We start from the raw sequence: 14,626 nt of genomic DNA, 5'->3' as shown, positions 1-14,626 counted from the left end.
TCAAGCATCGCACCCTGAACGAACAGATAATACTAGTACAAAAAACAAATGTGACACCAAGGAGTTTAACACGTGAGAAATTCCATAGTAAATAAGGAAGGGAGTTAGAGAAAATATTTTTGTACTTTAGAACTTGTGATGTGTTTGAGAGGAACGATATTACAATATTTACTAAGATTTAATCTACAGGATAAGATTGACTGTATATAATCTAAATTGTATGTTTACTGTGTCACTAATAAAATGTTGTTACTTGAAATTTTTTAGTTTTTCTTGAACCATATTGTACATATTAGGATTACGTACAAAGTAAATTAATAATAGCAAAATAATAAAATAAATATATAAAGAATAAATATATTCGCTAAAGAAGTAAAATAATCATAATCTGATATCTATAATAGGTTTATTGAATGGGTGGTGCGAAATGACATTCTTGCCCCGGGGGCTGACTGATCTAGATTCGTTCCTACTCTTAGGCTACTGAAGTCAAATTTTTAACATTAACTAAAAAGCCGTTGGAAGATCAACCCGAGAATTATTTTTAATTGAATTAAATCCGGGGACGCCAAAAATTGAAGGCCCATCTGCTGCTTCCAGATGTATTTTGTTTTCAATAACAACTAAATGAGACCTGGAATAACAACCTGGAAAATAGCAACCTTGAAAATAATAACAACCTGGAAAATACGAACATTCTTTTTGTTTATCGCTCTGAATTTGTAACAAACTTTACAGAATAATCTGATTCACTGTTGGAATCTGATCATTGCACCTTTCTCAGATCTTGCTCTGGACTAGAAACTGAACATCAACGAATCGTAACTGAAGATCTGAAGAATCTAAAGAATCTCGTAACTGAATAATCTGCAACTGAAGATCATACCTAGTCAAACAGACTAACATTTTCTTGTAATTAAGTGAAGAAAATCAAGACTCTGATTGACCATTTAAACAAAAAAAAAAACTTTTTTACTGGCTGAACAAACCCAGCAACTGAATAGTTAAGGGACTGAAACTAATCTCTTTGTATGTTACATGGTTTATGAATTTGCACAAGAAAAGAAATGAAGTCAAGCACTTGCATAAAGATTTTTTTCAACAAAGTTTTTAAAAAAAAAATAAATAGACTGAAAGAAGAGAGCAGAAAAAGATTAAATAAATTAAAAGTAGAAAGTATAAGCGGCAAGAAATAATAGTTCAAATTATATTTTACTTTGAATTGCATTAATATTCTATTGTTCACTACTAAAAAACGACAACAGAAAAATGAAATCACTTTCATCGCATGCCAAGCACCGTAATCTAACAAGTTCAGTGGCGTCAATTCAGTGGCGAATTGGGAGGGTAATTCTCCCCTGACTTAGAGGAATACTTCTATTTAATGTGTTCAAAAGACTTGTTCCATTTTCCTGCATATCATGGTAAAAATTTAACTGCTCTTCTACTCGATAATCATTATTAACAATACACTTAAAAAAAATATAGTACACGCATAACAAAAATCGTTACCAATAGTAATTTTAAAAATAACTATAATCACAATATAATCTATTATAATTGTAATAGATTATAATAAATAATTATAAATGTAATAGGATTGTTAAAAAACATAATTGTAGTACATGGGTAATAACAATCGTTAAAAATAGGAATCAGCAATAAAGCAACATAAATAACACTATTATGTACTTACTGACAAGTAACATCCTTCTGATTTTCTTCCCTTAGGGTCAATATAACTGCCAATTGGAAAGCCCCTGTTGCAGTATTGTCTGTTTGACTCTATGTTATAACACCATGTGACAGGCATATTGTCTATAAAAAAAAGGTAACGACATATTAGGTTTACAGGAAAAAAACAGAACCAGTTGAAACTTGAAAAGAATTACTAAGGGGCAATAGGTTGATTCTAAAAAGGGATAAAGAAAAGCGGGGAAATTTCGGGATGACGACAGTTCGTGCTTTCATTCAGGCATGGATAAAGGAGCAAGGACTTGGGTCCAGGGTCGTATCCAGGTTTTTTTGGAGGGGGGGGGTAAAAAGGACTTTTTCGGGGGGGGGGTGTAATTTTTTTTTAAACGCATCAAAAATGTGTATATTCATTTTGTTACTTTTTTACGAGTCGGACAAACATTTTTTTTGGGGGGGGGGGGGGTCAAAACCCCTAACCCCTCCCCCTGGATAAAGCCTTGCTTGGGTCTACAGTCCCTCCTTTCCCCTGATGTCTCGAGACTCCTAAAAAATTGAAATCGCTCTTTTTATATTGTCTATGTAATTCTTTATTCAGTTGGCTTATGTAAAAAGACTGCATCAATGATAGTTTGAAATCTCTGGAATAGAAATATCTAGATGATAGAGTCAAATGAGAGGAAACTTGCAGGGATAAAGGATTATAATAAGTACCAAATTCATCTTTTCATTACATCACCCGATTTACCTCAGCGCCTCTAGACGCAAAATGCTGTACTACTTAATCGCTCCGAGCCAAAATACTTTGCTCCCAGCCAATAAATTATGCTAGAGCGTGATTCAGGCGACGAGTGACCGGGAAAGTTGTATTGAATTGTGTAACTACGCTATTTAGTTGCCAGGTTCGCATAGGTATACAAAGGGTCACTTTTTTTGTGTGGAGAGGATAGGTTTTGTCAGTACTTGTTCCGTAGGTGATTATACTTTGATACTACCGAATGTTCTCCAGTAGCACTCTTTAGCATACCACCCACCTCGCTACTGAATACTCTCTGATTAAAACCCACCAACAATCCGAAATAAAAAAAAAAAAATATGTGTGAGCTAGAGAATCGTTATGAAATATGGTATGACTTCCCTACACTTTTATTTTGATTCTTGTAAAAATCTGGAGGAACGTAAGTTTTTTTTTTGGCTTTGTAATACATTTGGAGATAAAAATTGTTGTCTAAGGCTACATGTGGTCAATATTATAGCAGTGGTACATAACTGCAACAGTAATAATGATTTAAAGCTCACAAAAGTTGCAAGTCTGAGAAAATTCGCCTGATTTTTGGAAAAAGGAGAAAACACTCCCAAAAAAGGACAAGTGTTGGAAAAAATTACACCATCAAATTCTGCATAATAGATAACACTTTATTAGAGGTTTTAAGGCCATTTCTACAAAAATGTGAAATCATGCAAATTTTTTCTTAGAAGGATGATAATGGATTTATGTTTATTTGTTTGTTTTTTTTTCAGGGGTGATAGTATCAAGCCAATGGTCCTAGAATGTTGAATCAAAGCTCTTTCCAACAGAAATTGAAAGTTCTAGTGCCTTGTTTAAGTAGTAATAAAGGTTGTGCCATTGAAAAGTGACATTTTCTGCCATTTGTGTGGTGCTGAACAACAATGATGTCTAAAAGAGTGGCAAAAAGCTATAGAGCAAAAATTTCTATTATAGTCATCTGATTTAAATCTACTAAAAACTATATTGTAAACTTAACGGTTTCAGAGAAAGAGAGAGTAATACCATGTAATTTGGGCTTTGTTTGAAAAAATATACAATAGTCAATACAAATTCAACAGCAGGGGCGTCCCGAGGGGGGGGCGGGGAGGGTCCCCCCCCCAACTTTTTTGGCATTCGCTAAAAAAATTTGGGCAAAAATTTGGCAAAATCGGCAGAAATTTAGCAAAATTCTTGATTTCTGCAGAAAATTCGGCATAAATCAGGTAGCAATTCGGTAAAATTTACAAAGATCGCCCCTCCAATAAAAAGAGCCTCGGGACGCCCCTGTTCAACAGTTCATATAGACAGTTGTTTCTAAGCTTCATTTAACTAAGTTAGTTTTAGGCTTGATAAAGCTATTTGCTTAAATTACTTGAATCCCAGCTTAACAATATCCTAGCTCAGTTGTTAGCATATACGACTTAAAGGACAGGGTTTCAAGTTCTGGTTATTTGGTTTGGAATGGCGGTCACTGGCATGACTGTAAGCTCAGTCAGTCTTGACCCTGCTCTAAATGTGGACTTGGAGAAATCTGGGGAAGGTGAACAGGAATGGTGTGCAAAAGCACACAATGGATGGCCCGCATTCTCTTCCCATTGCACTTCATGGCTGAAGAGCCATGAAACAGATATCACCACTGCCAGTAGGGACTGTAAAGTCCAATGGTGTATTCTTTACTTTACCTTTCCAGCTCGGAGCAGTTTAAGGTTTTCATTTCTTTCCTCTATGATTACTTCTATAGGACTAATTTCCTTGTCTGGTTGCTTATTACTTCCTGGCTGTGGATTCAGGTACCTCCCAGTTGAACACAATTTCTTGATATAGCCACTCTTTGTCAGTTTTGGAGTTAAGTGTATGAGTTGACTCAGCAAGCAGGGGCGTCCCAGGGGGGAGGGGCGCGCTGCCCCTCCGAAGTTTTTGGCGTTCGGTAAAACTTCTGCCGAAGGCGGAAATTTTGCAAAATTGCCCGAAATTTAGCAAAATTCGCGATTTCTACAGAAAAATCGGCATAAATCAGGTAGCGATTCTGTAAAATTATGAAGATTGCCGTCCCCCCCCCCAATGAAATGAGTCTCGAGACGCCCTGTCAGCAAGTACTATGTCTTATGGAAGCTGGCTCCATTGGTTGGTAACTCTCTCCCTGAAGAAGTGGCTTCTTTCTTTAGTGGTACAACTTTGCTTTCGAAGTTTCTTCAAATATCCTCGAGCCATATTTTGTGGGCTAGAGTCATATCTACTTGTTTTTGTTTCTATGCATAAGTGTGGGGAATTTCATGTAGTGCAGATATTCTTCATAGGATATTTTGCATAAGCGATTGTGGAGGAGGTCTAGCAAATTTTTCTGTAGGTGGGAATCGGTTAGTTTAACCAAGGCTGGATCCCAGGTTGGGGGCTTACTGTGCTTGACCCCCCCCCCCCACCCCTAAATTTTGGTCCAACTTGTAAAATGATACATAAATGTATATAAACAAATTTTTGATGTTTTTTAATGTTTTTTTATTTTGATTAAATTTATACAATGTGATCCTAAAACCATTAAGCAGAAAAAAACACAAGTTTTTATTCAACTAAAAGTAAGGAGCAACATTAAAACTTAAACTAAACAGAAATTATTCTGTAAATGAAAGAAGCTGCCCTCGCCTCAGTACCTTGCTCTTCATGCTAAAGTTTTTAGCACTTTAAAAAAAGCTTATCATTCTAATTAAGTGGCCCTTGTGTTTCAGGAGTTGTTCTTAAAGAACTGGGACAAAAGTCAAACTTTAGAGGAAATAGACAGGTATTGAGGAGGAGCTAGCCTCCTCATAAACTGAACAATTTCTGTTTGTTTTGAGTTCTAATGTTGCCCCTTACTTTCAGTTGAAAAAAACTTGTTTTTGTTTTTATATTTAATTTCTGATTGTTTTCCAAGCAATGATGGGAAAACTACCTCCCCCTTCATGAAGAGCCCCCCCTCTCATGAAAATCTCCTCCATGGAAAGTTTCTCCCTTGTAAAATCCCCCCCCCAGACAATTCTATCCTCGCTGAAAATTCTCTTTGAAAAATTTCCTGTTGACAATTAGGGTTTGTAAATTCTTCTTAGCCTACTTTCATTTGAAGAAGATTCGTTTTTATTTAATTTCTGATCTTTTTCAAGTCATGCCAAAAATCTTCCCCTCCCTCCATGGAATTTTTTACAGGAAATTCTCCCCCCACCTAATGGAAAGTTTCATAACGTTCTCCATGAAGAATTTCTCCTGAAGAACCCCCCCCCCACTCATGGAAAAATACTCCAGACAATTCTGACCCTTCTGGAAATTTTCCTTGGAAAATTCCCCCAGAACATCTCCACATGTAGAATTCAGCTGCGTTGTAGAATCCGTTTCAGCTGTTGAAACGGATGCAGAATTCGTTTGAAGAAACCTCTTCTGACCTTCTTGGCCCGTTTGTTCAGTACAATCACCCCTGAGAAGAAATAAATAAATAAACATCCATGACTTTTCCATGATCATGATCTCCAGCAAAAAATACAAAAGTCCATATTTTTGCAGATGGGAACTTGAGACCTCTGCAGTAGGGTTCTCTGTTATGCTGATTCTGATGGTGCAATTTTCATTAAGATTCCTTGACTTTTTTGGGGTGTTTCCTCCTTTTTTCGAAAATCAGGCAAATTTCTCAGGCTTGTAGTTTTTGATGAGTAAGATTAAACTTGATGAATTTTATATATTTGGAATCTGCATAAAAACCCAATTTTTTTTTATGTATACTTACTTACACTTTATTACAATGAACTGTTTAATAAAATTAAGAATTTCCAGTTTTTCTAGTGAAGGATGGTTATGCCTGCATGACTGTTTTTTTTCCCCAAGCTTGATTATAAGGAACCAGCAGAAAAAGATTATTTCTACTCATGTGAATGAAAATTAATAAATTCTGGAACTATTAAAAGGGTGTTTGTTTTTCATGGATTCATACATTTAAGTTTCTTGAGCAATTTCCTTAGAAAAAATTTCACTGATTGGTTTCGTTTGTTGATTTTCTATTTCTTTTGTTTTTTATTTCTTTTTTTTATTTTTGTTTTGTTATTGTTTTTTCTCTCAAAGTTTTCATAGAAGCAAATTTAGCAGTCGAATTTGCGAATTTATTCAAGCAACTTTATTGGAAAATAATTTATCTTAGAAAAGTGAAATCTTAGAAAAGATTTCACTGATTGATTTCTTTTGTTGTTTTTTAGAGACAAAGAGAAACATCAAATAGTACGAGTGGTTCCGACTCTGAGAATAATTATGTTCCATATATTCCAGTAAAGGAGAGAAAGAAACAACAGTTATTAAAACTTGGAAGAATTACACAGGCATGTGAAGCTATTATGCAAGGCTATGTGAAGCTATTACACAGGTATTTGAAGCTATTATGTAAGGCTATATGAAGCTATTACACAGGTATGTGAAGCTATTATGTAAGGCTATGTGAAGCTTTTACACAGGTATGTGAAGCTATTATGAAAGCAAAGTTGAAGCTATTACACAGGTATGTGAAGCTATTATGTAAGGCTATGTGAAGCTATTACACAGGTATATGAAGCTATTATGTAAGGCTATATGAAGCTATTACACAGGTATGTGAAGCTATTATGTAAGGCTATGTGAAGCTATTACACAGGTATGTGAAGCTATTATGCAAGGCTATGTGAAGCTATTACACAGGTATGTGAAGCTATTATGTAAGGCTATGTGAAGCTATTACACAGGTATGTGAAGCTATTATGTAAGGCTATGTGAAGCTATTACACAGGTATGTGAAGCTATTATGTAAGGCTATGTGAAGCTATTACACAGGTATGTGAAGCTATTACACAGGTATGTGAAGCTATTATGAAAGGCTATGTGAAGCTGTTACACAGGTATGTGAAGCTATTATGTAAGGCTATGTGAAGCTATTACACAGGTATGTGAAGCTATTATGTAAGGCTATTTGAAGCTATTACACAGGTATGTGAAGCTATTATGTAAGGCTATGTGAAGCTATTACACAGGTATGTGAATCTATTATGGAAGACTATGTGAAGCTATTACATAGGTATGTGAAGCTATTATGTAAGGCTATGTGAAGCTATTGCACAGGTATATGAAGCTATTATGTAAGGCTATGTGAAGCTATTACACAGGTATGTGAAGCTATTATGTAAGCAAAGTTGTGGAAGCAAAAGTAGAAATTGGATCTTTACTTTTTTTTTCTTTACCTCTGTTGTCTCGACTTGACAAATATCCAGAATAGTATCCTGAAATATTTAAATTTTACAAATTTTTGGCAATCTTTATGCATGTAGTTTAAGACTCCTCTGTTTATAAAAATGGTCCAAAATTAAACATTGCAGTTAACCCTTTCTTATTAAAAACCATATTTTATTTAACAACTGTGGAATTTTGGCTTGACTAGAACCTCACTATACTTTCACTTAAATTAGACATAGACATAGACATAGGTTTATTAAGATCGAACAGCGTAGCCATGGCTAATTTATGTCGTCTTTACAACAATATGAAAAAAAAAAAAAAAAATACAAATAACACTATAATAACACTAATACGTGAATTCAAATAACACTAAGTCTTGTTGTATGCTTCTACGAAAGAGGGGACAAACGTGTTTTTGTAGCGGTTGGTCCTGAAGACAGGGGGTTGCAGCTTTGACTGGGATCTGGTTCTGTGGTTAACAGGAGCATCAGGTGGGAGGATCAGTCTGTGATGGGGCGAAGATAGCAGTGACTTGCCGAGGGACATGATCAGTGATAATCGTCTGTCGCTGAGAGATTCAAGGTTCAGTTCTTGCAAGAGTTTGTTGTTGTCGTCACTTCTGTTACCAACGATTATGTTAACAGCTCGTTTCTGCAAAGATTCAAGGTCATCGCAAAGGTAGTGGGTGCTCTGGACAAAAGGTCCCCAGACAGCGACGGCATATTCGAGTAGAGGTCTCACATACGTAATATAGGCATTTTTTAGGCTTTGAGCGTCGCAGCCAAACCTGCGCATCAGGACTAGGGTCTGAAGTGATGCATTGCCAGCCTTAATAACCTTCTCCACGTGTTCGGTACATGATTGTTACTATATTTTGCATATTAATTTCCAATTTGCATGCTTTTTTAAAGTTACATCAATTCCCAAAAATTCATTTTCAGTTTTCCACTCCACTCTAAAATGTATGTATGTTTACAAACAGTTCTTGAGTTTTCAAATTCAATCTGTTGGAAGCACATTTTTGTGCTTTCTGCAGATTGATGTAGGAAGAATCGTGGCGAATTGCGCTAATTTTCCAACACAGGAAAATTAGCTTAGCATAGTTTTGTACCTATTTTGAAAAGATGGAGACGTTTGTTTTTTCAAGAGCTGCTATCTCTAGAAGCTCTAGAATCCGCTAATTTTTACAATCGTTTCCATATAATACTAAAACAAACTGTAGGGTTAGCAGGTTCTTGGTTGGCTGGATCTTTTGGGAGTTTTGCAGTTTAGGAAGCCATGTCAAATAGAGTAAAAATTCAACTATTTTTCTCTTAGCAAAACAGCCAACAGTTGATATAATATCTCCTCTCGGTTATAATCTATTGAAGCTAAAAAAAATAGGAATAAGTACAGGAAAAAACGTACGAGCTTTAGAACGAAGCAACACAGGAAGAACAGAAACACAGAAAACACAGAAAAGATACACTGACTTAATGAGCGTATGAATACATCAACAAAGGCCGGCACAAGCACCAGGCCAAAACAGGAGCAAAAAAACACAGAAACGATTGGATACAGGAGTTAACACTGTGACTAACACAAGAAGGAACAGAGAAATGAACAAAAGACGAAACAGAGTAATTAATGCAGGAATGAACACAGCAACAAGTTACTTCGGAGACGGCTTATTCCATTGGAAATTGGGAGTTCTAGTGTTCTTTTTAAGAGTCGAAAGTGATGGCACTAAAATTTGACACTATTTACGACAAAACCTGGAGTTTTTGGCTCCATAACCATCATTTACCACGTTGTTCTACAAGTTGTTCACTACACCAAGATCCCCAAAGTTTTCCAAGAGTTTACTCTAGAGACGAACCGTGTACCTGAGCACTTTTAAAAACCTTCTATATAAGAATTTTGTTTTTGGGATATAAGATATCCCATTTGGGATATATTATATTTTTGAATCCCAAACAAATCCATTTAATGTATGTTAGATAACTTTAACATATGATTTCAAGTTTCAGCTTGATTACAAAAGGTTTTATTTTGCAACATAAACAGCTCATACAGATGCCACGCTCTTTTGGTGAAATTCCCCCCAATCCCCAATTTAATGTTATATGAAATTCTTATTTTCTTAGGCTGCACCCTTTTGAAATATTTTATGCATCTTTCTTTTGATTGATATGAATGGGAGGGGGATATTAGCAGGTTATGTTATGTATATTTGGAAAATTACGACGCATAGAATTTGACTCCTGCTCCCTTCGTGGGTCATATACGCTCGCCCTTTTGCTCTGAATTCCCTAAAAATTAAAAGAATTCCTTTAAAGTTTTACTGAAAGACCAAGTGGATTTTGGAATCCTTTCAACACTACCCTATAAGACTGATGGGGCTATTTGATTTTATGACAGGGAAACATAATATTCCTTCAATAAAAATAAGATGATAAAGTGGCCGTAAAAATATTGGATGAGGCTATGAGTTATGTTTTGAGGCAAGGGAACGTAGCTTTATGTTATATGTGCTGTAATTTTTGAAATAGGTGCGAGGTTTATGGTTTGGGACTTGAAATTTTAGTCTTAAAGCTAACAACATTGAATGGATGACAAGAAATACACAATAAACTTGATTTTAAGTTGATTGTAAATAATAGACAGTAAAGCTAAGATTGTATTTAAACCATTTTTAAGGAACGTGTCACCATTTTATTAAGAAAATTTCTAAAAGAAATATATGAAATAAATCTAAAAGATATTTTTAAAAGAAATAATAATTCTAAAATAATTTGAATTATAAAATAATAATTTTTTTACTTTAAAATTACTACTAATAATTTATTAATGTAATATTATTACTTTAATTATAAAATCATTCTAAAAGAAATTAGAATATAAAAGTAACCTAGGAGAGGGCTTATTTCATTGGAAACTGGCAGCCTGGCAGGTCTAGTGCTCTTTAAGAGTTGAAAGTGATAGCACAAAAATTTGACACAATTTATAACAAAGCTCTTGAGAATTTATAATTCTAAAGTTTTTAGGGGTTTGTAGCTATGGCATTTTGTTAACAGCCAAATTGTTGCTTTTGCAGCGAAGCCAAAGCAACCAAGCCAACCAAAGGCTATTGCAACAATCCACATTGCCACAAGCCACATACATATGCAAAGCCAACCAAAAGCAATCGTGACGTTGCCAAATTGCCTTAGCAGATTAAATTATGTTTTAGCTAATACCATTTCTTCTTTCTTCACTAGTAAAATAAAAAAATATATGTTAACTTATGACATTGTGATTTTTATAGGTACGCTCTGAAGAAACAAAAGCAGCAGTATCATCAAGTGAAACAGATGGACAGCAATCAGAGGATGATGCTCAAGCATTGGCAAGAAAAACAAATGTCAGTCTTCTGGATCAACATACAGAGCTGAAAAAAATTGCACAAGGTTAGAAAACAAAAGGCCTAAGTACCAGAGAACAAAACGAAGTTTTTTTCGCCAAGGGCCCCCTTAGGGTTATTAATTTCCGATTTATAAGACTTTAAAAGCAAAAAATCAACCTTTAGAAAAATGTCCTTGTGTCAAGCCATTTGGTTTAGCATAGTCGAAAGTTCCAGTAACTATGCCTCTGGGGACGACATGATCCCCACAGCTTATCTTTGAAGACTAGGCTCGCACCTCCGCTATCGTTATGATATTGTAGTATACTTGTGCTGGAAAAGCCTTTTACCAGTGTCCTTGATGGCAAGGAACTGAGAAAAAATAATAGACGTCCTAGATTAGATGGCATCTGAAGTTCCCCGTCTTTCCATAAGAGGTGCTTTAGAATAATTATATGAACATTCAGCTTCTGGAGTTATTTCTGTTACTGGCTTACAATGATAAATGATAACCCTTTAGGTTCTCAAGAAACTAACTAATATATTATTATAGTATGTTATTCTTATGTTAGCTAATATTAATTACTTACTTTAAATAAATTACTTATTAATTAATTACTAATATAATTGGCTAATTAACTAATATTATAGTATGTTAACTAATATGTTACTCTCATATATTATTATATATAATATGTTATAGAAACTAATTCTAATATGTGAGAAAATGTTGGTTTCTCAAGAAACTAACAAGTCCCAGTGACAGTTGGGATATTATGTGAAAAGGAAATATGTCGAAAAAAGATTTTAATACACTGGATTTGGAAATGAATTATAATTTTTCTGTACAAAAATATTATCTTAAGAATTTCTTTTTCACTCCATTGTGCTCCCTCTTTTTCTTTTTTTCGTTAATTCTGTTACCTCACGTTTTCTTTTTATTTACTCTTCTTATGGACGATGTTAATTTTCATTAACTTTTCTTCATATGGAGGCTGTTTTTAACTGCCTGTGTAGTAAAAATAATTAAACAAGAAAACATATTTATCTTATGTCAATTTAGTAAGGTTAAGTGCGAAGGATAAAAAAAGAAAGGTGCTTAATAGAGGATTTAAGAAAATACAGGGATGCTAACCGGGAAAGAAAAGGGAGGGGACACATATGGCTCATCTAAACACATATGGCTTTCCTGCTCTCCATTGACGTACTACTAACATACTTCTATCTTTTTTAATTCTTTTGCCGTTGTGACGTATGTAACGTTGTAAGAATGTTACTTTGTAACATACTTATATCACCACCAACACACTTTTATTGCTGTTGGGAAGGGCCCTTCACCCAGGAAGTGCAATGGGGGGCTGGGGGCCTGCCATCCTATGCTATTGCACACCCTTCCTGCTTACCTTCCCCAGGTTTCCCCAGGTACTCATTTAGTACCTCCTGTCCTGGAGGTTTAACGCTTATGTAAAATAATATTGCTTAAGTTTTATATTTTGCTTTTAATTTACAACGCCATGTCTTTTCTACCCAAAGTTTTTTTTTTATTTTAGCCAAAAAAGAAAGTGCTTACGAAAAGCAGCTTAAAGAAGAGGAAAAGATTCTGGAAAGTGTGACGGCAAAAAAAGCACTCATGAGTGTAGTGGAGCTGGCCAAAGGAGTTCAGTATTCTGAACCAATTAAGACAAGGTATTGCTCATGTTTTATTCGAAAGATAACTGATAGTTTTAAGAATTAATAGAAAGCAGATCTTCCTAATAAGACCATGATAATGCTTCTAGCATACACTTTCAACTACTACTACTTCTAACAACTCACCGCAGCACCAAGCCGTTCAACACTTATGGTGAATATGGGTTCCGAATAGAACAGGCTATTAAATACAATTTGTTTTTTTTTCTTTTATTAATACATAATGCAGTGGAATCAATTTAGGGGGGGGGGATAGTTTCATATGCCCGTTGAATTTTTGTACCCTCCCCTAGATTTCGAAAAATATTTTTTAGGGGGGGGGTATTTCCATTGGAAATCGCCTTTTTGGCATTTTCGTATAAAAAGCTGAAAGAACCGCCCCTCCCCCCATGGGCGGAGGAAAGGGGGGCAGGGGAGGGTAATACCCCCCCTGAAACTTCAAATTTACACTAGATATTTGTGAGAACTTTTCGTATGTTGGAATTTTTCTGTTGGATGTTAACTGGTAGGTGGTTGAAAAAGCTGGAAATAAAGAGAAATTTCCAAATATGGTTTCTGATATCAATATTTACGTTTCGATATTCAATATTTATTTTTGGTCCGTTATATAGATAGGAGACTGGCCCACGATTTGCAGGTTTTTACTATGCCAAAGCAAATGTAACTCATTCAATACCATCCTTGAAAAGACAATTAGAAATGCTCCACCACTTCTTTAACTGGTTTCCTCTCTATCCAAGTGGTCAAGAGTGGAAATCCTGTGCCACCCCGGTGCTTGTTGGGCAATTTCTAGCATACATTTGTCCACCTGACCAAAGAAACAGAAAAGTGGCCAGGGGAACATTAAAGCTTGTTCCTCGGCTAAATCTGTCTTTCTTAATAAAACTAAGAAAGAAAATGATCAGTATAAAAAACTAAAAAATGAATTTCAGTAATATTTAAAAAACTAAAGAGCATTAATTTCATATTATAAATTTACTGATCAACACCAAAAGTAAGCCCTTCCGCTAATCTTGGTGTTCCGCCTGTTAGTGGTTGCAGTTTCATTTCAACTTCTGTCTTTAAGACACTATCCATCACGTCAACTAGCGCAAGTCTTGCCCCAGTCTCCTTCAGAAGGTGGATCTTAAGTTCTTCAGCTTCTACTTTTTTGATAATGATAATATAGTGAACAGGATTCCCTTTCTTGTTCTTCAGCTCACCCAGAATGTAATCACTAGCCTTGACTTTCTCAGTGTCAAATTGGAAGTGGCTGGCAGGGAACTCGTCTTCAACGTCCCTACTGGAGTCTGAAGATTTATTGTATACACGCTCATCTACGTCAGAATCGTCACTTTATCTGCAACTCTTTTTACGAGAAATATGCATTTTGCTTTTTAGCGTTGTCACTTCTCTGACTTTCTTCCTTTCCAGGACTATGGTTTTCTTGCTAAATACAGCTTTTATCCCAGCAGTAACACGTTCTTTTACGGGGGTGTCAGTGAGTACTTCTGATTTTTCATATATTTTTCCTGTTGATTTTCCGTGTTGAGCCTTCTGGAATTAAGTTTGCATGGACGATCTCTTTAACAAATCATCTGTTGATCTTTGCTTCTCATTTAGAGACAGAACATATGCTGTGTCCGTTTCGGGATGTATGTTAAAGAAGGAGTATAAATGTCGCACATGCCTTGCGGTGAGCATAGAAATTTCCCTGGTAAGTGTTTCACTGGATGTGGTAAGAATTCTGTCCGAGACATACGACGAGAGCAACTCATAATCCTTGAAGACGTATCTTTTGTTGGGGTAGACCCCATTGGCTCGGAATCCACTGATTATATTCTCAGGAGTGAAAGTCTTTGAATATGCTTTCCCCAGCAGCTCAGCAATGTTATACACTGATATAGTTTTTACATATATGG

The 14,626-nt window shown here is 35.4% G+C and overlaps 1 protein-coding gene across 1 annotated transcript in view; it reads left to right on the top strand.

Annotated features, from left to right (window-relative positions):
* Nucleotides 1-3,922: 3,922 nt before the first annotated feature.
* abs (ATP-dependent RNA helicase abstrakt) overlaps nt 3,923-14,626 on the top strand; it is a 79,987-nt gene continuing 69,283 nt past the window's right edge. Inside the window, exons 1-4 of the mRNA XM_089087758.1 lie at nt 3,923-4,117; nt 6,673-6,792; nt 10,962-11,103; nt 12,587-12,722. Of these exons, the coding sequence (XP_088943884.1) occupies nt 3,923-4,117; nt 6,673-6,792; nt 10,962-11,103; nt 12,587-12,722 (593 nt within the window). The remainder of the gene's footprint in view (nt 4,118-6,672; nt 6,793-10,961; nt 11,104-12,586; nt 12,723-14,626) is intronic.

The sequence above is a fragment of the Artemia sp. Qi Xiang Cuo genome, chromosome 4, assembly GCF_049724085.1.
Source record: "Artemia sp. Qi Xiang Cuo chromosome 4, ASM4972408v1, whole genome shotgun sequence".
Classification (NCBI taxonomy): domain Eukaryota; kingdom Metazoa; phylum Arthropoda; class Branchiopoda; order Anostraca; family Artemiidae; genus Artemia; species Artemia sp. Qi Xiang Cuo.
Note: the sequence above shows the minus strand (reverse complement) of the source record. Positions and strands in the feature narration are given on the sequence as shown.